This window comes from Myotis daubentonii, chromosome 5, assembly GCF_963259705.1.
Source record: "Myotis daubentonii chromosome 5, mMyoDau2.1, whole genome shotgun sequence".
NCBI classification, from domain to species: Eukaryota; Metazoa; Chordata; class Mammalia; order Chiroptera; family Vespertilionidae; genus Myotis; species Myotis daubentonii.
In genome coordinates this window covers 11378204-11401342 of record NC_081844.1, presented here as the reverse complement: position 1 = coordinate 11401342, position 23139 = coordinate 11378204, and the positions used below count along the sequence as shown (strand labels likewise).

General features: G+C 52.6%; 3 protein-coding genes across 8 annotated transcripts; 2 read left to right on the top strand and 1 right to left on the bottom strand.

Annotated features, from left to right (window-relative positions):
* The first annotated feature begins 6357 nt into the window (after positions 1-6357).
* Positions 6358-16431, top strand: KANK3 (KN motif and ankyrin repeat domains 3). Of its 6 annotated transcripts, XM_059695895.1 has the most exons (13): positions 6407-6424; positions 8214-8301; positions 8738-8803; positions 9620-9681; positions 10358-11626; positions 11706-11805; positions 11983-12180; positions 12282-12366; positions 12778-12994; positions 14983-15122; positions 15213-15413; positions 15495-15593; positions 16272-16431. In XM_059695895.1, the coding sequence occupies exons 4-13, from the start codon at positions 9648-9650 to the stop codon at positions 16347-16349; spliced, it is 2421 nt and encodes an 806-aa protein (XP_059551878.1). In that variant the 5' UTR covers positions 6407-6424; positions 8214-8301; positions 8738-8803; positions 9620-9647; the 3' UTR covers positions 16350-16431. The 6 variants fall into 6 exon arrangements, with proteins under 6 accessions (XP_059551877.1, XP_059551879.1, XP_059551875.1 ...); XM_059695891.1 differs by having other exon boundaries at positions 6405-6424; positions 15495-16431; XM_059695896.1 differs by lacking the exons at positions 8214-8301; positions 8738-8803 and having other exon boundaries at positions 6378-6424.
* A 177-nt stretch (positions 16432-16608) lies between these two features.
* On the bottom strand, positions 16609-17666 carry RPS28 (ribosomal protein S28). The gene is made up of 4 exons (XM_059695898.1): positions 17524-17666; positions 17390-17437; positions 16876-17009; positions 16609-16686 (listed from the first exon to the last, which is right to left on the bottom strand). The coding sequence occupies exons 1-3, from the start codon at positions 17560-17562 to the stop codon at positions 16887-16889; spliced, it is 210 nt and encodes a 69-aa protein (XP_059551881.1). The 5' UTR covers positions 17563-17666; the 3' UTR covers positions 16609-16686; positions 16876-16886.
* Positions 17651-22835, top strand: NDUFA7 (NADH:ubiquinone oxidoreductase subunit A7). The gene is made up of 4 exons (XM_059695897.1): positions 17651-17769; positions 18157-18206; positions 21226-21375; positions 22650-22835. The coding sequence occupies exons 1-4, from the start codon at positions 17719-17721 to the stop codon at positions 22738-22740; spliced, it is 342 nt and encodes a 113-aa protein (XP_059551880.1). The 5' UTR covers positions 17651-17718; the 3' UTR covers positions 22741-22835.
* Positions 22836-23139: the final 304 nt, after the last annotated feature.

The following is a 23139-nucleotide window of genomic DNA, read 5'->3' as shown; positions in this document are numbered from 1 at the left end:
ATCGAAAAAATGAAGCTACCATGGAGTAAACTTACTAATGTCACGACAGAAGGATCTCCAAATTTAACTGGAAAAAATGTTGGACTGCTAAAAAGAATTCAGGATAAAGTGAAAGAGGAGAACCCTAACCAAGATGTTATTTTTCTTCATTGTATTATTCACCAGGAATCATTGTGCAAGTCTATATTACAACTTAATCATGTTGTTAATCCAGTCGTAAAGCTTGTTAATTTCATTTGAGCAAAGGGACTTCAGCACCGTCAGTTTATTAAGTTTCTGGAGGAAACTGATGCGGATCACCACGACTTACTTTACCACTCTCGTGTCCACTGGTTGAGTTTGGGCAAAGTTTTCCAACAAGTGTGGGAGCTCAAAGAAGAGATTGGTGCATTTTTGAAATTAAAGGGGAAGTCTGACGAATTTACTGAGCTGAGTGACAAGAATTGGCTGTGTGACTTTGCATTTGCTGTAGATATATTTTCACATTTGAATGAGCTAAATGTGAAGCTACAGGGAAAAGATCAGTATGTACATGACATGTACACTAATGTGAAAGCCTTTAAATCGAAGCTGATTTTCTTTTCCAGACAAATTTCAGACAAAGTCTTCACTCATTTTGCCACACTAGCCACACAGAAGGAGACCATCCAAAACGTGAAGAAATACAGCAACTCACTGGATGACCTGCATGCAGAATTCAGTTGTCGGTTTTCTGATGTTGAAAAAATTGACCAGTCACTTCAGCTGGTGGCCTGTCCTTTGTCACAAAACCCTGAAACAGCACCAGAAGAGGTGCAACTGGAACTCATCGATCTTCAGTCTGACTTTGTCCTAAAGGAGAAATTCAGCTCTCTTGAACTAAGAGACTTTTATGCTTCACTTAATGAAGCCACTTTTCCAAACATCCGGAGGATGGCACAGAAGATACTGGTGCTGTTTGGGTCAACCTATGTTTGTGAGCAGACATTTAGTGTCATGAACATCAACAAAGCCCCTCACAGATCCAGCTTCACTGGCGAACACCTCAGATCTATCCTGAGAATAGCCACAACAAAACTAACTCCAGACTTTGATGCATTAGCTAAAAAAGGAGACCAACAACACTGTTCCCACTGAAGTTGATGTTTTAAAGACCAAAAACCTTTCAACCCAGTCTACATTGCCATCTACATCTACGTCCCGGGCATAATTTGGAAGTTGCACTAAAGAAAATGTTTAATTTACTGTTTACACATTTTGTTCTTTTCTATTTGTTTTAGTTTTAAATTATTTTATTATATTTAAGTTTATCTTGAAAGGCTTTTGTACCTTTCCTTTGTTAAGCAATTTTATTTTGCCTTTGCCATCTTCAATATAAGGTATGTTATTGTGCTATGATTCCTCCATTTTTTGAAGTTTCAAATTATAATAATTAGTGTTTACATTCTTCTTGTTAAAATGTTTGAAATGAATAAAACTATTGAAATAAAAAAAAAAAACCGTACCCTTTTATGTAATGACTAGAGGCCCGGTGCACAAAACTTTGTGCACTCGGGGGGAAGGGGGGGTCACTCAGCCCGGCCTGTGCCCTCTAGCAGTCTGGGACCCCTCGGGAGATAACACCCTGCTGGCTTAGGCCTGCTCCCAGGTGGCAGAGGGCAGGCCCAATCCCTAGGTGCAGCCCCTGGTCGGGCTCAGAGCAGGGCCGATTGGGGGGTTGGGGCACCACCCCCTGTCATGCACAGAGCAGGGCCCATCAGGGGGGTTGGGGCTCCATACCCTGTCATGCACAGAGCAGGGCCCATCAGGGGGTTGGGGAGCTCCCTCCTGTCACGCACAGAGCAGGGCCCATCAGGGGGTTGAGGAGCTCCCCCCTGTCACTCACAGAGTAGGTCTGATAGGGGAGTTGGGGCACCATCCCCTGTCACACACAGAGCAGGGTGGATCAGTGGGTTGGGGCGCTGCCCTCTATCACCCACAGAGCAGGGCCAATCAGGGGATTGGGGCACCGCCACTGTCACACTCAGGGCAGGGCTGATGGGGAGGTTATAGCTCTACCCCGTCACACACAGAGCAGGGCCCGTGGGGGGGTTGGGGCACCGCCCTCTATCACCCACAGAGCAGGGCCGATCAGGGGGTTGGGGCGCTGCCACTCTCACACTCAGGGCAGGGCCGATGGGGAGGTTATGGCTCTACCCCATCACACACAGAGCAGGGCTCGTGGTGGGGGGAGGTGGGGGTTGGGGTGCCGCACCCTGTCACACACAGAGCAGGGCCGATCAGGGTGTTTGGGCGCTGCCCCCTGTCATGCTGATCCCGGTGCCAGGAGGCCTCTCGGCTCTGCTGATCCCAGTGCTGGGAGGCATATTACCCTTTTACTATATAGGGTAGAGGCCTGGTGCATGGGTGGGGCTGGCTGGTTTGCCCTGAAGGGTGTCCTGGATCAGGGTGGGGGTCCCCACTGGGGTGCCTCGCCAGCCTGGGTAAGGGGCTGAGGGCTGTTTGCAGCTGGTCACACACCCTTCAGGGTGGGGGTCCCCACTGGGGTGCTGACCAGTCTGGGTGAGGGGCTGAGGGCTGTTTCCAGGCTGGGGGTGACTGAACTCCCAACCGCTCCTTTTTTCCATTTTTTTTTTTTTATTCTGGGCCAGCTTTAGCTTGAGGCTTGGCTCCACCTCTTAGGCCTCTGCTCCTGAAAGTAGGTTTCTGGTCTTTGCATACAATGTTGTGATCCTGCTGGCTGAAGTCCGGCAGTATTTGTTACAATGTTTGAAACTGCAGGCTCAGAGGCCTGCAGCCGCAGGCGGGGAACGTTGATTTCCTCCGTCACTGAGGCAAGCAAGCCTCATGTTAGTTTCAAGCTGCCTGGCTGCCGGCGGCCATCTTGGCTGACAGTTAATTTGCATATCTCGCTGATTAGCCAATGAAAAGGGTAGCGGCCATATGCCAATTACCATGTTTCTCTTTTATTAGTGTAGATGTTTACTTTGAATTTATATTAGTTCACACAAACACTCCATCCATGCTTTTGTTCCGGCCCTCCGGTCCAGTTTAAGAACCCATTGTGGCCCTCGAGTCAAAAAGTTTGCCCACCCCTGCCCTAACCTTTCCTCCCTAAAGATAACATCTGGGCCTCAGTTGTATTTTAGCTCCAGGCCCAGAAAAGCAGCAAAACCAGACAAGTGATGCTGTAGCTGCCTCAGGACCAGCTACATTGACTAATGACCCCTGCCCTAGCGTTGACCAATCAGTGGAGAGCATGAACCTGAAAGAGCACACCTAGGAAACTGATAAATATTCTATTGAGACCCTCCCATGAGACCTAAGATTTCTCCCTGCAGGAGAGAGGTAAATATGCTCAGCATGAAGGACCCATCTCAAACTCTCGCCCACTGGAGCACGCCGCTGCCATTCCCTTCTCCCATCTTTCCCCTAAGGGCCCCCGCAAGACTTGCAACCAGGGGAGCAATGGTTGCAAGTGGCAGCTTGTCCTGGGCTAACCCCCTGACCCTGTCTCCAAGCCCCTCTTTTCTCTGACTTCTCAGCGAGGCAAAGCAGCCCATTCTAGGCTCTCTTATTGCTTCGTCTGTGCCCTCCCTTGTTTCACTGTCCTAAGTATATTTTTGCTGAGGCCAATAAATTCTTACTTACTTTGCTACACTTTGTTTTGTGATTGAAATCTTTCCTTCAAGAAGATAAGAGCGGAGGTTTCATAGTCTCCAAACAGGCGAGACTAAAACTACAGTGTCTGGAGATTCATATTCGGGTGATAAACTATTCAGGAATGGAAGGCAGTGATTACTACAAAAGTCACAACGGTGGTTACTTTGCAAAGTAAGAAGGCAGCTGTGATGGGAACGTGGTGAATGGAGGGCCTTCTGAGGTAGCTGGAGACATGTTGACCTGGGTGAGGGTTAAAATTATGTTCACCTCCCAGCTGGGGTTCTCAAACTCAACACTATTGACATCCAGGCTATATAATCCTTTGTTGTGGGGCTACTCTGTGCACTGTAGGGTGTTCAGCAGCATCCCTGGCTTCCACCCACTAGATCCTTTCCTCTTCTCCATTATGACAATTAAAATCACCCTGGGTTCATATCCCGGATGAGCCCCCCCTGCCAAATAAAAATAAAATCAAATCACCCTGGGCCCTGCTGGTATGGCTCAGTGGTTGAGTGTCCATCTATGAGCCAGGAGGTCATGGTTCAATGCCTGGTGCTGGAAGCTAATTCCAGCAGGGCATAATAAAAAGCAAGAAGTCCTCAAAAGGTTGATGGGCTTCTATATTCAGCAGGGCTGAATCATGTTATTGCCTGCTGGAATAGCTGAAAGCATTTCCCCAAACCTAAAGATTTGCATATATTGTTGCCTGTTGCCAGACAGCTGAGGGCAGTTCCCCCACCCTGACAATGCCTACTGTCTACCAAACTTCCCCTTTGACATGTATATCTGCTTTGCTTTAGGGCAATTTGTGTTAATAAAAAAGCTAGGGGTCCAGAGATTCAGAGAACTTGGTTACTGAAGCTAGGTCTCCTCTGGCTCCCCAAAATTCCTTCCAAAATGCCTCCAGGCTGCCTCACAGGACTCTCCAGGTCAGGGTTTTATATTTCATGTCCAGTCTCTTTATTAATATACTTGCAGACCTTCTCCAGATTCCTGAACTCTTCTAGATGCTGAGAAACATCCCGGCAGCTTGGGATGCAGGCTCAATCCCTAATAGGGGGCCTGCAGGGGGCAGTAGTTCAATGATTCTCTCTCATCATTGATGTTTCCATCTCTCTCCTTCTCCCTTCCTCTCTGAAATCAATAAAAATATATATTTTAAAAATCACCTTGGTTGAGAACCTCCCTTCAGTATTCCTTAAGCTATACATTTATTTTATGTGGTTTCTTTATTTTTTTCAAAGGTTCTTTATTGATTTTTAGAGAGAGAGGAAAGGAGAGGGAGAGAGATAGAAACATTAATGTGAAAGTGAGGTATTGACTGACTCCTGCACACCTCCTACCAGGAATCTGGAATTGAACTTGCAACCCGGGCATGTGCCCTAACCTGGAACCCTGGAATCAAACAGGGAACATCTGAGTGCACTAGATGACGCCCAACCAACTGAGCCACACAGGCCAGGGCTTATGTCGCTTATTGAGTTTGCTTCTATGTGTGTACATTTTATTTTACAATAAAAATATTCTTTAAATTCCAATGAAGTGTTCATGGGAAAATTTGACAGAATTCTACAAACAGTTTATGTGCATGAAAAAAAGACAGTGGAAATAGCCCAGGAATTTTCTAAAAGGAAGAATGCCCGATATTGAAATACATTCTAAAGCTACAGTAGTTGAAGTGGAGTAGCACTGGGGCAACATCTTAGAGGAATCTGGAATAAATAACTCGCCTCCAGGGATCCGCTCATCAGATAAAGTCTGAAAGCTTCAGATGTGCTTTTCTGCCGGTCCCTTCAGTTACCCTCCTACCATCACACTGACCTAGTCAAAGTCCTGATATAGGGAGCATCCTTCCTCTCTTCCTTTGCACGTGCACTTTCTCCTATTTGGAGCACCCTTCATTAAATGGCACACCTCCAGGCTGCCTCACAGGACCCTCCAGGTCAGGGTTTTGCCCCTATTTTCTCCTCCCGTAGACCCCAGCTCCCACTCATCACCCCCTTACCATAAACTTTAGCTTGAGTCTGCCTCTGCCTCTCAGCTTTGAGGTGCAGGATGACAGGGATTGTGTCACCTTAGGGACATACACAGTGCCAGGTACACAGTAGGTGCTCAAAAATACTAAAATAATCAGGGGAAAAAACCAATGTGTACAGTCGCTTTAGATAATAATATATTCCAAGTGGATTAAAATGTTAAATGTAATTTTAAATGTTCAACAAACATTTATTGCCAGGGGCATTGGATAAAGCAGTGGCCAAAATAAATCAATTCCCTGTCCTTATGGTGCTGACATTAGTGGGACAGATATGTGCAGGGAAGACAGTTCAGGAAGGTGGAACAGCATGTGCAAAGACCCTGTGGTGGGAAAGATCCAGGGTCCGGTACCTCACCCACTGGGATCTGAGCATCAGTCCTTCCAGCTTCCACCCAACGGATGTTCCAAACACACAAATCCCCCCAGTGAATTTCCTGCTCAGAGCCTTCCATGGCTCCCCCATGTCCAGTGGATCAAACCCAAGGTCCTTAGCCCTTCGCTGGGCAGCACTTGGCCACAGGGCTCCGTCCTGCTGTCCCTCGGGGACAGTCATTCCAGGCCCCGCCCCCAGGCTCTCCCACCTTCGCGGCGCCGCCCACTCCACCTCACTATTGGACAGTTCAGAGGGTGTCGGGCGTTGGTTGGCTGGAGCGACCGTCAATTAGCGTCAAGGCATTGATAACCTGTTCTCGAGCTTCGAGGGGGCGGGCTCGGGTGCGGGCGCGGATGTGGCTGCGGCATCAGGTAAATCGCCGGCTTGCGGGCCACCGAAGCGGATCTGGGGCGGATAAGGGGGCGCCCCGGGAAGTGGCGCTGCGCCTGCAGCCCCTCCGCGGGCCGCGCGCTGCGACGGGGCGGGCGCCGTGTCCTCCGGCTGCGACCCCTCCCACCCTGAGAGCCCCCAGTGGGCAGCGCGCAGAATGGGAAGCTCCGTATTCGTGAGATCGCCCTCTTCCCGCCCTTCAGGAGCCAAATCGGGGCTTGCTCGCCCCCTAGCTCCCCAGCCGACTCCCCAGCCTTTCCACGCGTCTCCCCGGACAGCTTGGGGACCGGGTCGAGCCCCTCGCGCTGGACCTGGGTGTGCGTGGGGGTGTGACGGAAACGGTGTTGGGGAGGGACGGACGGCCCCCGCCGGTAGACAATGGGTAGCGGATGGAACCGCCCGGCAGCGTTTCCTCTAGGAAACGGCTCTGTCCCTGCGAGGCCGTCTGGGGGGGTGGGGGGGGGGCGGTGAGGGAGTGGTCGGTGCTGACCTGAGTACCTCCCCCCCCAACACCATCATCATCCAACACCCCTACCTCGGGGGTGTGCAAGTTCCGGTCCAACTTTAGGGGGTGCCACCACACGGCCTCAAGCGGGGGGAGGGGCTGGGGGGAGAGTCCCCTCCCCAGGACCAGGAGCTGCACTGCCTGCGGTATTTGGTGATCACAGCACCGAGTCCAGAAATAGTCCCTGGGGCTGGAGTGGGGGCGTCTGGCATCAGCTCTGACGGCCTAATGAGGGGGCCTCAGGCAGAGGACCCGAATCTAGCTGACAGCTCAGGCGGGAGCAGAGGAGAGAGGAGGGCAGCTGCACGCCCCAGCTCCCCAACTCCGGTGAGGCTGCAGCCCCTGGAGCCACGGGGGTGGTGGTGGTGGGGGGGGTGAACCCACTCCCTGCCATCGGGGACACACGCGGGGACAGGCATCAGGGTCGTCGGGGAGGGACGGGCTGTTTCTAGAAGACCATCAAGTGGAATGGCCAATGCAGAAACAGTGGCAAAGCCGCCTAGGTTTAAATCTGCCTCTGCCTGAATGTGACCTTGGGAGCATCACGTAATCTGTCTTTCTTCCCCTGTATAAAGGAGAAAGACAGTAAGAAAACCTACCTTAGAGGGCTTAGCTAGGATTTTTTAGTTAATCCCTACAGATTGCCTAGAATTGAAGCTGGTCCATTGAAAATGGAAAGAGTGTTTTTATCATTCTTTACCATTCTTGGAGAATCCACCCATTTCCCCACCCAGCCTCTGGTTCCAGCTGCGGAGGGGGTTTGGGTCTTAGGGATGGCCCACAGCTATTCTTCGAGTTCCCAGCACCTCAGATGTCCCTGGAGGAGAGGGCTGATCCCAGCTCAGTCCCACTTGGAGCGGTGTGTGAAAAGGCCCAGACTTCCAACCCCCCACCCAGGCCTTTTCCATGGCCAAACTTCTCTCTGGCAGTTTTCTAAAAACAAGTCCTGAGAGGCACTGGATGTCCTGTGTGATGACTAGCTGTCCTGCTGGTCCACCCCTTGCAACTGCTATAAGGGGCAGGAAACAGCTGCTTTGGGACAGGAAAAGGTTCTGGATGGGGGAGGTCAGGGACCCAGGCTGGACAAAGGCGGGAAGTGGAAAGATGGTTAGTTTAGCACAAATGAGCTGTGGGTTAGGGAGCGGTCACATTGGTCTGATAGGCAAGGGTCTCCAGAAGATGAGCAGAGGGTGTTTCCCACAATTGACTTAATTGCTTTGTACCTCAGTTTCCCCATCTGTAAAATGTGGATATCTACCTTGCAGGATTGCACAGGATTACATCTGATCAAGCAGGGAATGCAGTAGGCACTTGATACTGGCAGCTTGCTTGCCCTTCCCTGAGGCTTTTCAGGTGAGCTCTTTAAAGCCCCATCTTTCTCACCCTGTGCTTTCTGAATCCAAGTTCTGGACTCAATATTTGTCCTTGTAAAATATCACATTATTAGATGGGTCTCAATCTCCCTCAGTTTCCTAGAGCCTCCATCATGACACCCTGACTTACTCTCCCTCCATCCCCAGGCATAGTTTCAGCTCTGACAACCTGGGTGTTTGTGGTTCCATTACAACCTCTTATAAGCCCTGTGGCACTCCACTAGGGGTATTCCAGGGGTACAGGTATCCATTGATTTGCATCCTTTGTGCAGCTGGCCCCCAACTCTGTCTTTCCTAAAGAGGTCTCACAAGTAACCTTGATAAAAATTCATATGCACAGTTGTATCTTGTTTGCATTTAGACTCTAAGGGAAACATTTAAGTGATTCTATATTTTTGTTGTTTTTTAATCTGCAGAATCTGACCAGATGAGTTCTTAATGAGCCCATGAGGACTTCCAGTTCTTGCCTTCCTCTTCTGAAGGTTCACATTCCACCCCTGTGATGATTACTTTCTGATTTTCCCCAGCTATTGACAGAAAACTCAGATTTGGAATGACACCCATACCCACTCCCACCTCCAGCTACTCTTGTTTTCTTTTTCTTTTTTTCTTTTTGTTGATTTCAGAGAGAGGAAGGGAGAGGGAGAGAGGGATAGAAACATCAGTGATGAGAGAGAATCATCGATCGGCTGCCTCCTGCACTCCCCACATTGGGGAATGAGCCTGCAACACAGGCGTGTGCCCTGAACAGGACTCAAACTGTGACCTCCTGGTTCAACCACTGAGCCATGCCAACTGGACATCTTTTCTTTTTAAAACATATTTTTTATTTGTTTTAGAGAGGAAGGGAGAGAGAGAAACATCAATGATGACAATCACTGATCAGCTGCCTCCTGCATGCCCCCTAATGGGGATTGAGCCCATAACCTGGGCATATGTCCTGACTGGAATTGAACCATGACCTCCTGGTTCACAGGTCAATGCTCAACCACTGAGCCACACTAGCTGGGCTTCTCTTGTTTTCTGAATTACTTTCCTCTCTCCTTTTGATGCTCTTCCTTTCTCCCCCTGCCCAGCAGGCTGAGGCCTGGCACCTGGGTGTTCCCACATTCATTCATTCCAAAGTTTGAAGGCCTGTTGAGGGAGGATGGAAGAAAGGGCACTGGTGTGTGGGGGTGGGTTGCTGGAGAGGAACTCTTGGGTCTGTTTACTCACTCAGAATCCAGGCTGACCCTAGAGTCATAGCCAGAAGGATAGGGCCTGACTCCACCTTTACCCCCTCTGGGGGACTTTTTCAGGGTGTGTTTGGTGGCTACTCCAGGAAACATGGCCAAGTTTGCCCTGAATCAGAACGTGTCTGGTAAGTGTACGAAATGGTAAGTGTGCACAGGTCCACACTTGGTGCTGGTGTGTGGACACAACCCTGCAGTTCCTTCTTTGCATAGTGGCCAGAGGGGCCTCTGTGCTGCCCTGTCACATGTGGAATGTAATCTAACATCTCATGATGGCCCAGGAGACTCCCTCTGTCTGGCTTCAGTTCACCTCTCCTACTCTTCTCCCCATCTCTTCCATTACTCTGCTCTGGACACCCTCAACTCACCCTTTATTCCAGCCCACCGTGCTCACCCCCCTCCCCTTCCAGGACCTTTGCATGGGCTGTTTTCTTTTAGGAACCTTCTGTCCCCAGCTGATTCCTCCTCATCACTTGGCCTTGACAACCAGAGCCAAAGTAATGCCTCCTCCAGTTATACTCTACTTCATCTTATTATTGCCTTAAGCACTATTTGTAATGTTTGTGTCCATCTGTCTCCTACAAGAGGACAGAGATGTTTGTCTAGTTCGATGCTTTGTCCTCAGAAAAGTGCTTGACATGTAGTAGGAGCTCAATAACGTGTGTTTGCATGACTATTTGGGTGCATATAGGCATTGAGCTTTGGGTGTGTAATGGCTTGGTGCAGGTGGAGCCCTGCTGGTGTGTTGTGGTGGGGAGGGGTACCCCTGGCCTGACACCCCTCACGCCCCTGTCATGCCTGCAGACCTGGGCGGCTCTCACCTGTGCCACGGCCCGATTGGGGGCTCCCGCAGCCCGAGTTCGTCCTACACCGTGGAGACGCCCTATGGCTTCCACTTGGACCTGGATTTCCTCAAATACGTGGAGGAGCTGGAGCGCGGCCCTGTCGCCCGTCGCGCCCCCAGCGCCCAGCTGGCACGCCGTCCCCGCGGGTCCCGGGTCGGCATCACGGGCGCGCGTAGCCCAGGGGCCTGGACATCCAGCGAGTCCCTGGCTAGTGATGAAGGGGGAGCGTCGGGTGCACTCTCTCCGGGCGCACCCACTTGGTTCCTGCTGCCGCCGCTGTCGCCACGGGTGCCGGTGCGTAACCCGCACGTGGAGGACACGCTCCTGGAGACCAGCCGACGTCTGGAGCTGGCGCAGGCGCACGAGCGCGAGCGCAGCCCGCGTGGTTCGGGCCGCAGCAGCCCAGCCCCAGGTTCCGCCCCCAATCCCGCCCCTGCCTCGCCAGGCCCAGTGCAACTGCAGATGGTGCGTGAGCAAATGGCCCTGGCGCTGCGGCGTCTGCGCGAGCTCGAGGACCAGGCGCGCGCGTTGCCCCAGCTGCAGGAGCAGGTGCGCGTGCTGCGTGCGGAGAAGGCGAGGCTACTGGCCGGGCGCCGGCAGCCAGAAGACGACCTGGAGGCCGAGGCGCGCCCGGACAAGCTCGCACAGCTGCGGCGGCTCACCGAACGCCTGGCGACTTCCGAGCGCGGCGTTCGCGCCAGGGCCAGCCCCCGGGCGGACGGCCTGGACGAGGAGGCTCTGAGGCGCAGCGAGGGCGCACTCCACGTCCTTGACGGGGCGGCGGGGACCCCCGACCGGGCTCCCCAGACGCAGGAGCCTGGAATCCAGGCCGTGCTGGGGACCCAAGAGGCAGAAGCCCAGGCAGTGCCGGAGACCCGGGAAGCCGGCGTGCAGGCGGTCTCCAAGACCCTTGAGGCGGACGCGTGGGTGACCGAGGCGCTGCTGGGACTGCCCGCTGCCGCCGAGCGCGAGCTGGAGCTGCTGCGCACCAGCCTGGAGCACCAGTGCGGGGTGAGCGAGCTCCTGCGGAGCCGGCTGCGAGAGTTGGAGGAGGCCCGAGAGGCTACGGAGGAGTCAGCGGCCCAGTCTCAGTCGCGCGAGGCTGCGACCCAGACCCCATGGGGTTGTGTTGAGAAGTCCACGCAGACCGAGCCTTCCGCGGAGGTCCCTTACCTGACGCGGAGCCCGTCTGGACTCACAGATGGGGACAGGGCCATAGCGCCCGCGGGTGAGTCCCAACCTCTCCCGGAGCCCTGGCTTGATGACCACTGGTCTCGAATTCAGTGTCCTTATCCGATCCCTGGCAGGCATGCTCAAATCCATCATGAAGAGGAGAGACGGAACACCTGGCGCCCAACCCAGCCCCGGACCCAAGAGCCTGCAGTTTGTTGGGGTCACCAACGGAGAGTGAGCATTTTCCCCCTCCTCATGACAGCATCTACGGGAACATGGACTGGGGTTTGAATTCCAGCTCTGCCCCTCAGTTTCCTCCTCTGGGAAATGGGAATAGCCAATCCCACCTGGCAGGACTCCGGAACGAGCCCACAGGGGAGGTTCAACAGACGCCTCCCTAACTGCCCCCAGGTACGAGAGCTCATCCAGCGAGGAAGACAGTGACAGCGAAGACGGTGCCGGCGATCCCCTGAGGAGCAGCTCCTGTGGCTCTGGGGAGGACAGCGGCCAGGGGTCTGACTCGGGCACCCCCGGCCCGCCCAGCAGCGGAGTCGTTCGGGACCCCGAGCCGGAGCCAGCGGCAGAGCCTCAGCCGGGTGCGCAGGGGAGGTGAGCAGCGCCAGGACACTGGAGTGGGGACTGTTGTTTTCTTTCCAGTTTCCGCGCCCCCACCCCCACCACTCCTGAGCCTCTCCCGACCTCTTCTGTAGGTGCGAACTGAGCCCGCGATTGAGGGAAGCGTGCGCAGCGCTGCAGCGGCAGCTGAGCCAGCCCCGTGGAGTCGCACGTGACAGCGTGAGTGCGCGAGGAGACAGCCCTTTACAGAGGAAGTCGTGGGGTCCGCCAAGGACCTCCCCTGTGGTCTAGAGTTGGGGGAGGGTCTGGAGTTCCGTCTAGCTTAGGGACCTCCACCGATCCCAGGCTCTGTAAAGGAATCTCCCAGGACCGCGCTGATCCTTACCTGGTTCCCTAAAGGGATCCCCACCCCAAGCCCCAGGCCCACTCTCGGACTCCCCAGACAAACGCTCACCACCTTCGGGGCCCAGTGTACTCCCTCTTCCAAAGGGGTGCGGCCCCATGGGCCCCCACGGCCCTCCTCAGACAAGTAGTGAGCATCCTTCCCCTGCCTGGACTCCCAGCCCCAACTCTGCACCCTCCCTGCCATGGCACCGGGACCTTCGCTGATGCTTTTCCCTGCCCCGGCAGGGCGCTGCGCGCCTGGTGGCCCTGGAGTGGTTTCGAGTGTCCAGCCAGCGCCGTTCGCAGGCTGAGCTTGTAGCCGGGGTCCTGCGGGCGATAGCATGCCTGGGACAGGAGCTGCTGGCCCACGTGGTGAACCTGGCTGACGGCAACGGGAACACAGCCCTGCACTACAGCGTGTCCCATGGGAACCTTGCCATCTCCAGTTTGCTGCTGGATACTGGTCAGCATGGAGGAGGGGTGGGCAGGGTACTAGGCAATGGGGTGGACAGGTAAAGGAAGGCCTGGGCAGTTCTCAGCTGGGAAAACCTGAAGAAATGTAGAGACAGGCTGGCCAGGCAGATGGCACCACCAGTCCTTCACTGGGTGTTTCAAGATCCAACATGGACTGACCTGAGCTCTGCCCTGACCCAACTCACTTTCCAGGCTTTTGAATTATTTTAAAAATATATTTTATTGATTTTCTACAGAGAGGAAGGGAGAGAGATAGTTAGAAACATCGATATCGATCAGCCACCTCCTGCACATCTTCCTACTGGGGATGTGCCTGCAACCCAGGTACATGCCCTTGACCGGAATTGAACCTGGGCCCTTTCAGTACGCAGGCCGACGCTCTATCCACTGAGCCAAACCGGTTTTGGCCAGGCTTTTGAATTATGTTGTCCTAAATTTAGGGGGTTATTTTATCTCTTCGCTTCCTTAACTGTGAAATGGGGATGCATCATCTCCCTACCTGGACAGCTAGAACACCTGTAGATGCATCAGGCATGCAGGATGAAGCTCCAGTCCTGGTGCTTCCTAAGTCCACACGTCCAGCCAGCTGCCTTTTTCCACTCTTGAGGGAAGATACTCACTGGTCAGACTACCATCCTGTTCTGGGACTGTCCCTACCCTCCAATTCCACTTCCTACATTTCCATCCCCTGCCTCCTCAGGAACAGATTTGGTCCCAGGTGCTGCAGAACCCAGAAATGTACTGAAAGCATACTAGGTACCAGGTAGTGGAGTGGGCCACCCATGCTGCTTTGCCCATGGGACCAACTGCCCAAGAGCCCTTCTGACTACCCTCCCTCAAGACCAGTAACCTCTGGGGGCCTGCAGGTCTTGGTGACCAAAGGAAGGTCACAGCTACTCTGGGCTGGTTACCAGGCTGGGGCTTTGTGGAGGGGGTGATACATTTATTTTCTGGGCATCCTCTACCTTAAAGGGGATTGGCTGTCATTCGTGAGACCCAAAGCTCCTTGGACCCTTTTACCCTGTATTGAACCCGATTCAGCCAACTCCCTATCAGTCATCGCCAGTATCCCCCATACCCTACCCACTTGTGGTCATGCCAGCCTGGTCCAACCTCCCCCAGGACCCTGAGCCCTCAATGAACCTCATGTAGGGGTTGCTTTCCTTTCATCCCTCCAACTTGGCTTCTCAGTTCCTTGACCTGCTCCTCTCCCTTCACGTGGATGTATCAGCCTTACACTTGAAAGGTCACCTTAAAACCCTGATGTCACCTCCATGACCTTACTCCCTAACACCCTTCTTCTCAACTTTCACCTCTGAGGTCTCAGCTTCCTCTCCCATTCCTTAACTCTAACAATCCTCAATCTTAGGGGACCATTATCAATGGTCCCCAACCCATCTCCTTGGATACCAGTTATACAGGATTAGGGCCTACCATAATGACCTCATTTTGTTACATCTGCAAAGAGCCTGTTTCCAAGTATGGTCACATTTATGGTTCTTCAACATGTTTTGGAGGACACATTCCATTTGTAACAGGCTTAGGGAAGGAGAGGATTCCAGAGAACATTAGTTAACAGCTTCATAGGTCATGGTGGACAATAGCATTTATTCCAGGAGTTAAACAGGAAGGTTTTAAATAGACTGGACCAAATTCCTTTGATCTACTCCTGGCTGCTGGAAGGAAATGAGGGGGGACTTGAATCAAGGTGAAATAGTTGGCACAGTTCTCTGGGGGAACAATGATGGTGCTTGTAGCCATAAAAATAAACATCCCTTATTGAGTGCAAGGTAGAGAGGGCAGAACACTGAACGTGAGAGGAGCCACATGGTTCTTGGTAGAACCTTGTAGGCAAAGGGGAGTCAATTCATGACCCATGGGAACACCTGTAACAGATGAACCTGAGACTGGGAGAGGTGAGTGAACCAGGTTGGGCTAGGGTGTAGCTTAGTTGACTGATCCCCTCCTTACTCTTAGGAGTCTGCAAGGTTGACTGCCAGAATCAAGCAGGCTACTCAGCCCTTATGTTAGCTGCACTCACCTCTGTTGGGCACGAGGACATCCCTGTGGTCCAAAGACTCTTCCAAATGGGCAACATCAATGCCAAGGCTAGCCAGGTGCGTGGATACTTACAATTCAGGAACCAACCCTGATTTTTACCTCCTTTCCCCTAAAGCCCACCCAGTCCTGTCTTCCCCACTCCACAGACAGGACAGACAGCCCTCATGCTGGCCATCAGCCACGGCCGACAGGACATGGTAGCAGCCCTGCTAGCATGTGGGGCAGATGTCAATGTGCAAGATGTGGACGGAGCCACAGCACTGATGTTTGCCAGCGAGTACGGGCACCTGGAAACTGTCCGGCTGCTACTGGCCCAGCCAGGCTGCGATCCTGCCCTCCTGGACAATGTGAGCTACTGTGGGTGGGCTGGTTGGGCAGGCAGGTACCCATGCCTTGGTTCAGTGACCTAACTGTCCGTTTTTCTTCAGGAGGGCACCAGTGCCCTGGCCATGGCTCTGGAGGCTGAGCAGGATGAGGTGGCTGCTCTGCTGCATGCCCACCTGAGTTCAGGCCAGCCTGGTCCCTCGGTGAGTGTAGCTCTAACCTCAAGCAACAAAACTTTACAGCTGCACACTGTGCATACCCAGCATGCTCTAGGAAGGTCTCCCCTTCCTACTCCCTCAAAATAGTGGGATGGGGATCTGGGGGCTTCATCTCCTATGTGGGTGGGACACTTCCTCCATTTTATAGATTGAGACGGAAGCCTGCAAAGGGAAAGGGACCTGATCTATGATCAGAGGAGGCCTGGTAGAGTTTCTGTCAGTTATTGCCCTCAAAGAGGCTGATAGCAAAGGAGTTTAGGAGCCTTTGTAGTTAAGCCTGGTTGGGGAAGAGGATGCAGGCCCCCTGCAAGAAGGAGCTTCAGAACTGGAGACTAGATCAGTTTGCCAGCAGCCGGCAGGTAGGGAACACCCAGTGTGTCCCTCCAAGGGGAGAGAGGTAACACTCAAAGCTAAATCAGCTTGCCCATCCTCTCTTTCCTATAGAGATGTGGGAAAGGAGGCATGGTTAAGTGCCTCTTCCAGGTCAGATGAGGTAAAGGCAGGATTCAAACCTAGGCAGCCTGGCTCCTGTGATGGAGTTTTTCCTCAGACATGACCATAATGGAGAGGAACAAGACTTCCACTAAGTTAAGCATCCTTGAGTCTGTGGCATCTGAAGTCCACAAGAGATTGTGACATGACCTCCACCACCTTTCTCACCAGTCACCCCCTGACTCTCCCACGGCCACGCCAGGTCGAAGAGGAAGCAGTGATAATGGAGAGGACCCCCAGCCTCAGTGAGCGGCCTCGCACAAGGGACCTGGATAGGGGCTGGGTGGTGAAGGGTTGACCTTTCCTAACAAATAAAACATTTCTAACTGAACCTGTATCATTTTTTAGGAGCACATATAGACACTTGGTTTCCTTTCTTCAAAAAGAAAATGCCTTGTTGGGGTAGAGCCTCCGTCCCTCCCTCCCTCCCTCCCTCAGGTTTCCAGAATGCAAAGGGGCCAGTGACCCACCAGAAGGTATTGTAAGCCTAGTGACCCCAGACAAGAACCCGAATTTACATAAACGCTTTATTAACAGCGGAGCATCTTCCCCATGGGCTATGTGGTTCACCCAGCCAGCCAGGACCCTGTAAAAAGGCACAAGCATGAGATGCTGACAGGCCTCCCAGCAACTGGCAAACTCCCTCCCCAGCCTTGCAGCCCGTTTCTACATCCTCCTCCTCCAAGAGCCCTCACCCAGGGCTTGCCAAAGCCGCCCTCCACCAGCCGGGGGAGTTCACGGGCCGGCTGTGCCCCCATCCCGGCACTGCACTCACCAGGCACCAGTTCAGCGCAGCCTCCGAGCCTCTCGCTCCGACTCCAGCAGGGTGAGCACGTCGCCCTCGCGCACAGGGCCTTTCACGTTTCGGATGATGGAGCGGCTCGTGTCGTCCATGAACTCCACGCGGACCTACGGGACCCACGGGGGTGGGCAGCAGATCTAGATTTAGGGGGCGTGAAGGGGCCGGCCCAGGGAAACAGAAAAGGGGATGGGGCTCGCTGGCAGGTAGGTCTGGGCCGGGAGGAAAACCAAAAAGGCGGAGACTGGCGAACAAAGCCCCCGAGCGCCAGAAGCTGCCACCATGGGGGGAGGCCGCCGCTCTGGGCAGGGCGTGAAGCCACACAGGGCCCACTGAGCCCGCTGAGCCAAGAGGAAGGGGTTCCCTGGAGCTCAGACCCGCCGGCAGGGCCTTGGGGGGGGGGGGGGTTCGGACCTCCAGGAACCTGGGACAAAGGGTTCTCGGATTCCACGAGGGGCAGTTCCGATCCCGGGGCGTCCCCACGCCTCACCTGCGTGCACTGTCCCTGGGAACCGGTCCTGCCCAGCACCTTGGTGACCTGGTGGAGAGAAGCCGGGTCAGCACCGCCGGGCCCGGAGTCCCACCCCACCGGCCTCCCTTCGGCCACGCCGGCACCCTTCTCACCCGGGCTAGCTTGATAGGCTGCACACGACTCGTGTCCATGATGGCGGCAACAGTCGGGCGGAAAGGAGTCACGTGCTTGGGGGAGCGTCTTTATACGCCGTCCTAGCCCCGCCCCCCTCTCGCGAGATGACACACATATTTCCCAACAGCCCCCGCCGCAGCGCCGCTGCCGGCGTCCTTCATCGCGGAGGGGAGATGGCGTCGGCCACCCGGCTCATCCAGTCGCTGCGGAACTGGGCCTCCGGGGTGCGCGGGCGGGGGGCCGCGCTGGGCGGGGGCGGGGCTGCGCGCTCCGTGCGCCCGGGGCCGCTCCGTCCCTCTCCTGTGCCCTGGGTCGGCAGCCTCGGTGCCAAGGTCGCCCGGGGCCAGGCCCGCGCTCCGCCCGGGACCCCGTGAGGCCGGAGCCCGGGACACACCCACCTCCACTCCCCCCTTTGGCCGGAGACCGGCGTCTCCCTAGTTCCTGACCGCGTTAGCCTTGGTCGGGTGGGCCGGCCCGACCTTCCCTTCCACAGGGCCCACCCCCCTGTCTCCACAGGCCCGTCTCGCGCCTTCCCTTCATGTCCGTCCCTGGCCGTCCCTCTCCCCTCCCGGGGTGCCCTGCTGGCTGACCTTCCTTTCCTCCTCCCACAGCAAGACCTGCAGGCGAAGCTGCAGCTGCGCTACCAGGAGATCGCCAAGCGGTGAGCAGGCCCCGCTCGCTGCTCAAGCCCCCGCCCTGTTCTGTCCTTCCACCAAAAACAAAACCGTGTGCCTTTAGACCAGCGGTTCTCAACCTGTGGGTCGCGACCCCTTTTGGGGTCGAACGACCCTTTCACAGGGGTCGCCTAAGACCATCGGAAAACATATAATTACATATCGTTTTTGTGATTAATCACTATGCTTTAATGATGTTCAACTTGTAACAATGAAAATACATCCTGCATATCAGATATTTACATTACGATTCATAACAGTAGCAAAATTACAGTTATGGAGTAGCAACAAAATAATTTTATGGTTGGGGGTCACCACCACATGAGGAACTGTATTAAAGGGTCGCGGCATTAGGAAGGTTGAGAACCACTGCTTTAGACCCTGAAGACCTGGCCAAAATCCTGCCTCTAGCTTCCTGACAGGTGAAGACACGTTTGCTTTTAAACTTGCCGGACTATGCCTTAGACTTGCTCTTGGAAACAGCCGATTGGGCGTGAATTCTGGTTGGGGATCATTGTGATTTGTAGTCCTCAGTGTGGCCTTGCCCACTGGTGGTATCATTCCCAAGCAATAGATGGGGGGGAAAAACAAAACTGAGGTGTGGAGAGACTAAATCATTTGCTTAAAGCCATTCAGAAGCTAGGAAGTGACACCTGGGACTTGAACCCAGACGTGTCTTGATTTCAACTCATTGATGTCCAAAAAATGCTTGGTACTTACAAGCCCTTGTGTGTTCTCAGCCTTGGGGAGACCAGTGCAAACACGGAAAGTTCTGGTCCTCATTCCTTCATATCCTAGGAAGAGAAAAACAGAGAAAAAACACAGCAGGCAAAAAAAAAACAACACGTTATTCTGCAATGCTCCAAAGATAAATGAGAGTAATCTGGAGGACCTCGGGTCATGTGGGTCAGGAAAAGTTTCTTTTCAGGGATTGACATTTGATTCACCTAAATCCGAGGTTCTCAACCTTGGCTGCACATTAGAATCACCTGGGAATATTTTTAAAATCCTGATTTCTGGGCCTCATCCTCCGGAAATTCTGTTTCTTTGTTACTAATGTTGTGGCCCCACCCCATAACAAAGAAACAAATTAAAAAGATTCCCAGGTGATTCTAATGTGCAGCCAAGGTTGAGAACCACTGACCTAAATGATGAGAAAGCCAAAGGATAATTATTGAAGAAACCTGTGCAGAGAGAACAGTAAGCACCAAGGCTGTAAGGCCCAACCGAGCCAGAAGTAGGAAGGAGGCCAGTGTGACAGACACAGGTAGGAAAGGGGGATAGCGGTATAAAGTGAAGTCAGTGGCAGGCAAAGGTAAGGCAGTCTTGGAGGGTTGGCAGTGAAGGAAGAAAAAATAGCATTAAAGTAACCAAATTTATGTGAATGCCTAAATGGTGTGATTAATTGCTAATATCAAAAGTTTAAATTTGCTTTTCCATCCAGGGTTTGGGCTAATTGAGGAAACTTGTAAAATTTTCAGTGTCTTTAGGTTAATGGCGCCCCCTAGTGATCCATTTGGGATTTTCCTTTCAGCACTGGTGTTTTTTTTTATTTCAGAGAGGAAAGGAGAGGAAGAGAGAGAAAGAAACATCTATGAACCCGGCTGGCTGAGCCCGGCTGGCGTGGCTCAGTATGAACCAGGAAGTCACCGTTCGATTTCCAGTCAGGGCACATCCCTGGGTTGTGGGCTCAATCCCCAGTGAGGGGAGTGCAGGAGGCAGCCGATCAGTGATTCTCTCTCATCATTGATGTTTCTATCGTTCTCTCCTCCCTTGCTCTCTGAAATCAATTTAAAAAAAATAAAGAGGAAGAAAGAAACATCAATGGAGAGAATCATTGGTCAGAATTGAACCAGGACCTTTCAGTCTGTAGGCCGACGCTCTATCCACTGAGCCAAAGCAGCTAGGGCCAGCACTGGTTATAGTTTTTCTGTGTTAGATTGCAGAAAACTATGGCCATTCCTACAGAGATCATCTCTATTCCAGGGCCTGAGCAAATTCTAACTTCCACACAGAACATTATTTTGAATGTTAAATTTTTAAAATTTATTTATCTGTATTTATTTAAAAAAAAATACACAATGACTATCACTTGTATTAAGAAAAAATTTAAATCCTGGCAAAATGATTACCAGACAAAAAGTTTGTTTAAAAACATGGTTGAATGAAAGCCCAGTTTTAAAAGATTTTTCCTATCATTTTGCCCTCCCTCTCTGCTGTATTTTCTAGGGAAGCTCCTCTTGAGGTAGGGTTTCCTTTTCAGGCTTCCAGCTTCTTTGTAAATTCACCCCAGGCCCAGAACAGAGCTCTGTTCACCCCCCTTTCTGGCTGCAGCCACCATGAGGTGACAGGAAATGCAGAGGCCTGGGAGGCTTGGAATACAAGGTGCTCTTTGAGTTACAAGCCTTGATCCCAGCAGGGTTCTCCAGAGCAGCGGTCGCCAACCTTTCGGACCTCACGGACCACTGGTTGGCAACTATTGCTCCAGAGGGTTCCTGAAATAGCAGGAAACCTAGTTGTGTAGTCTGGCCTTTGGGAAGGAAGCCCCTCAGAATGAGCTATGTTTGGAGCTTGTTGCCCAAGCTTTTACTAATTAACTGCTGGATAGATAGTGGGCAGAGCCTCACAACCTGGCTTCTTCATTTCCTGAGCATCTTCAGGTGGAAGTGAGGCCAGATGCCAAGCTCTGGGTCATGGGGAGGGTGGGAACAGTCCCAGGTGTTCAGACTGGGCCTACCCCTTCCATGGGTTTCACAAAAGGTCATTCATCCATTTGGGGCAGGTAAGGGGACCTGCAATAGAGCAGACCCAGCTCTCACATCCAAAGCCTGGGCTGCCACCTGCTTCTAAGCTCTGGACCCTTTCCAGGCATGTCCCTCCATGATAGTGTACCAGGGGATACCCCTGGCCTGCAGCCTGTCCCAGTGACACAGGTGGCCAGCCCTGCCCAGCCAGGCAGTGAGAGCACTATGGCTTTGCTTTAATGCTGATGTCCTTTTTCCTCAGAACTCAGCCTCCTCCCAAGCTCCCTGTGGGCCCCAGCCACAAGCTCTCCAACAATTACTACTGTACTCGTGACGGCCGCAGGGAAGCCACGCCACCTTCCATTGTCATGTCCTCGCAGAAGGCGCTGGTGTCAGGCAAGCCAGCAGAAAGGTGAGGATGCCACACACTCCTACAGCCAGCTTGTTCTCTCGCTTTTGCTTTTCAAGGTCCCATTTACCTAGCATCAGCTGTGTTGGGAACCATGCGGCCGGGAGCTTTTCATCTGCAAACTCATTTAATCCCCACCTATCCCAGTGTAGGGGTTAGGGCCGAAGGCAGGGGTGGGTTTCCTGCAAATCAGATAAAGTTCCAGGGTCCTTTAGTTTCAGGTGTACAGTATAATGATTTGATATCTGTATATATTGCAAATGTTAGTGTTCGTCATTTTACGTAATTACAAATTTTTTTTGTAATGAGAACTTTTTAAAAATATATATACAGTGGGGCCTTGACTTACGAGTGTCCCGACTAACGAGTTTTTCGAGATATGAGCTGTCTCTCGGCCGATTTTTTGCTTTGAGTTGCGAGCTAAAATTCGGGTTACGAGCCAGCTTCAGATTCCCCACTGCTAGTTGGCACAGCGAACGTCACAGTGAACGCCACAACATCAGCCCAGCATCACGTGTCTCACTCGTTCACTTTAAGATTTGACATAAGAGTAATCTGAGTTATGCGCTCCGTCACGGAACGAATTAAACTCGTAAGTCAAGGCCCAACTGTATTTTATTGATTTTTTTACAGAGGGTAAGGGAGAGGGAGGAGAGAGATAGAGTTAGAAACATCGACCATTTGCATCCTGCACACCTCCTACTGGGGATGTGCCCGCAACCAAAGTACATGTCCTTGACCTGAATTGAACCTGGGACCTTTCAGTCTGTAGGCCAACGCTCTATTCACTGAGCCAAAGCAGTTAGGGCTGTAATGAGAACTTTTAACATCTTCTCTCTTAGCAACTTTCAAATATACAATACAGCATTATTAACTACTAGAGGCCTGGTGCACAAATTTGTGCATGGATGGGGTCCCACCAGCCCTGCCTCCAGTCAGGGTGGGGGGATCAGGGGTGGGGCTGGCTGGTGGGAGGGGCCGTGGGTGGTTGGTTGGCCAGCTGGCCCCGCCCCCTAGTCCAACTCCCAGTGGAGGGGACAATTTGCATATTAGCCTTTTATTATCTAGGATAGTCACCATGTTGTAGATTACACCCCCAGGACTTATTTTATAAATAGAAGTTTGTACCTTTTATTGTTTGCTTTTTAGATTCCACATATAAGTGAGGTCATATGGTACTTGTCTTTCTCTGTCTGACTTATTTTACTGAGCTTAATACCTTCTAGCCCAGGTCCATCCATGTTGTTGCAAATGGTAAGATATCATTCCTCTTCCAGCTCAGCTTTGGCAGCCACTGAGAAGAAGGCGGTGACACCAGCTCCTCCCATACAGAAGTGGGAGCTGTCCCAGGACCAGCCTTATCTGTGATACTGCTCTGGGCCACCTGACTGTGCCCTCCTTGTCTTCCATTCTGGGAGAACGTGACCTGACTTAACGACAAATATATTATATTGTGCTCTCTAGTATCACTTCCATTTTTACCTAAAAAAAAGGTATATATGTGTGTGTGTATATATATCTTGATTTCAGAGAAGAAAGGAAAGGGAGAGCGAGATAGAAACATCAATGATGATTGGCTGCCTCCTGCATGCCCCCTACTGGGGACCAAGTGTACAAGTGTACAACGTGGGCATGTGCCCTGACCAGGAATTGAACCGTGACCTGTTTCATAGGTCAACACTCAATCACTGAGCCATGCCGGCTGGGCCATTTTTACTTTTAAAGTGACACTGGGTTTACTTGGGTTTCGGGGTGAAGTTGGTGCCA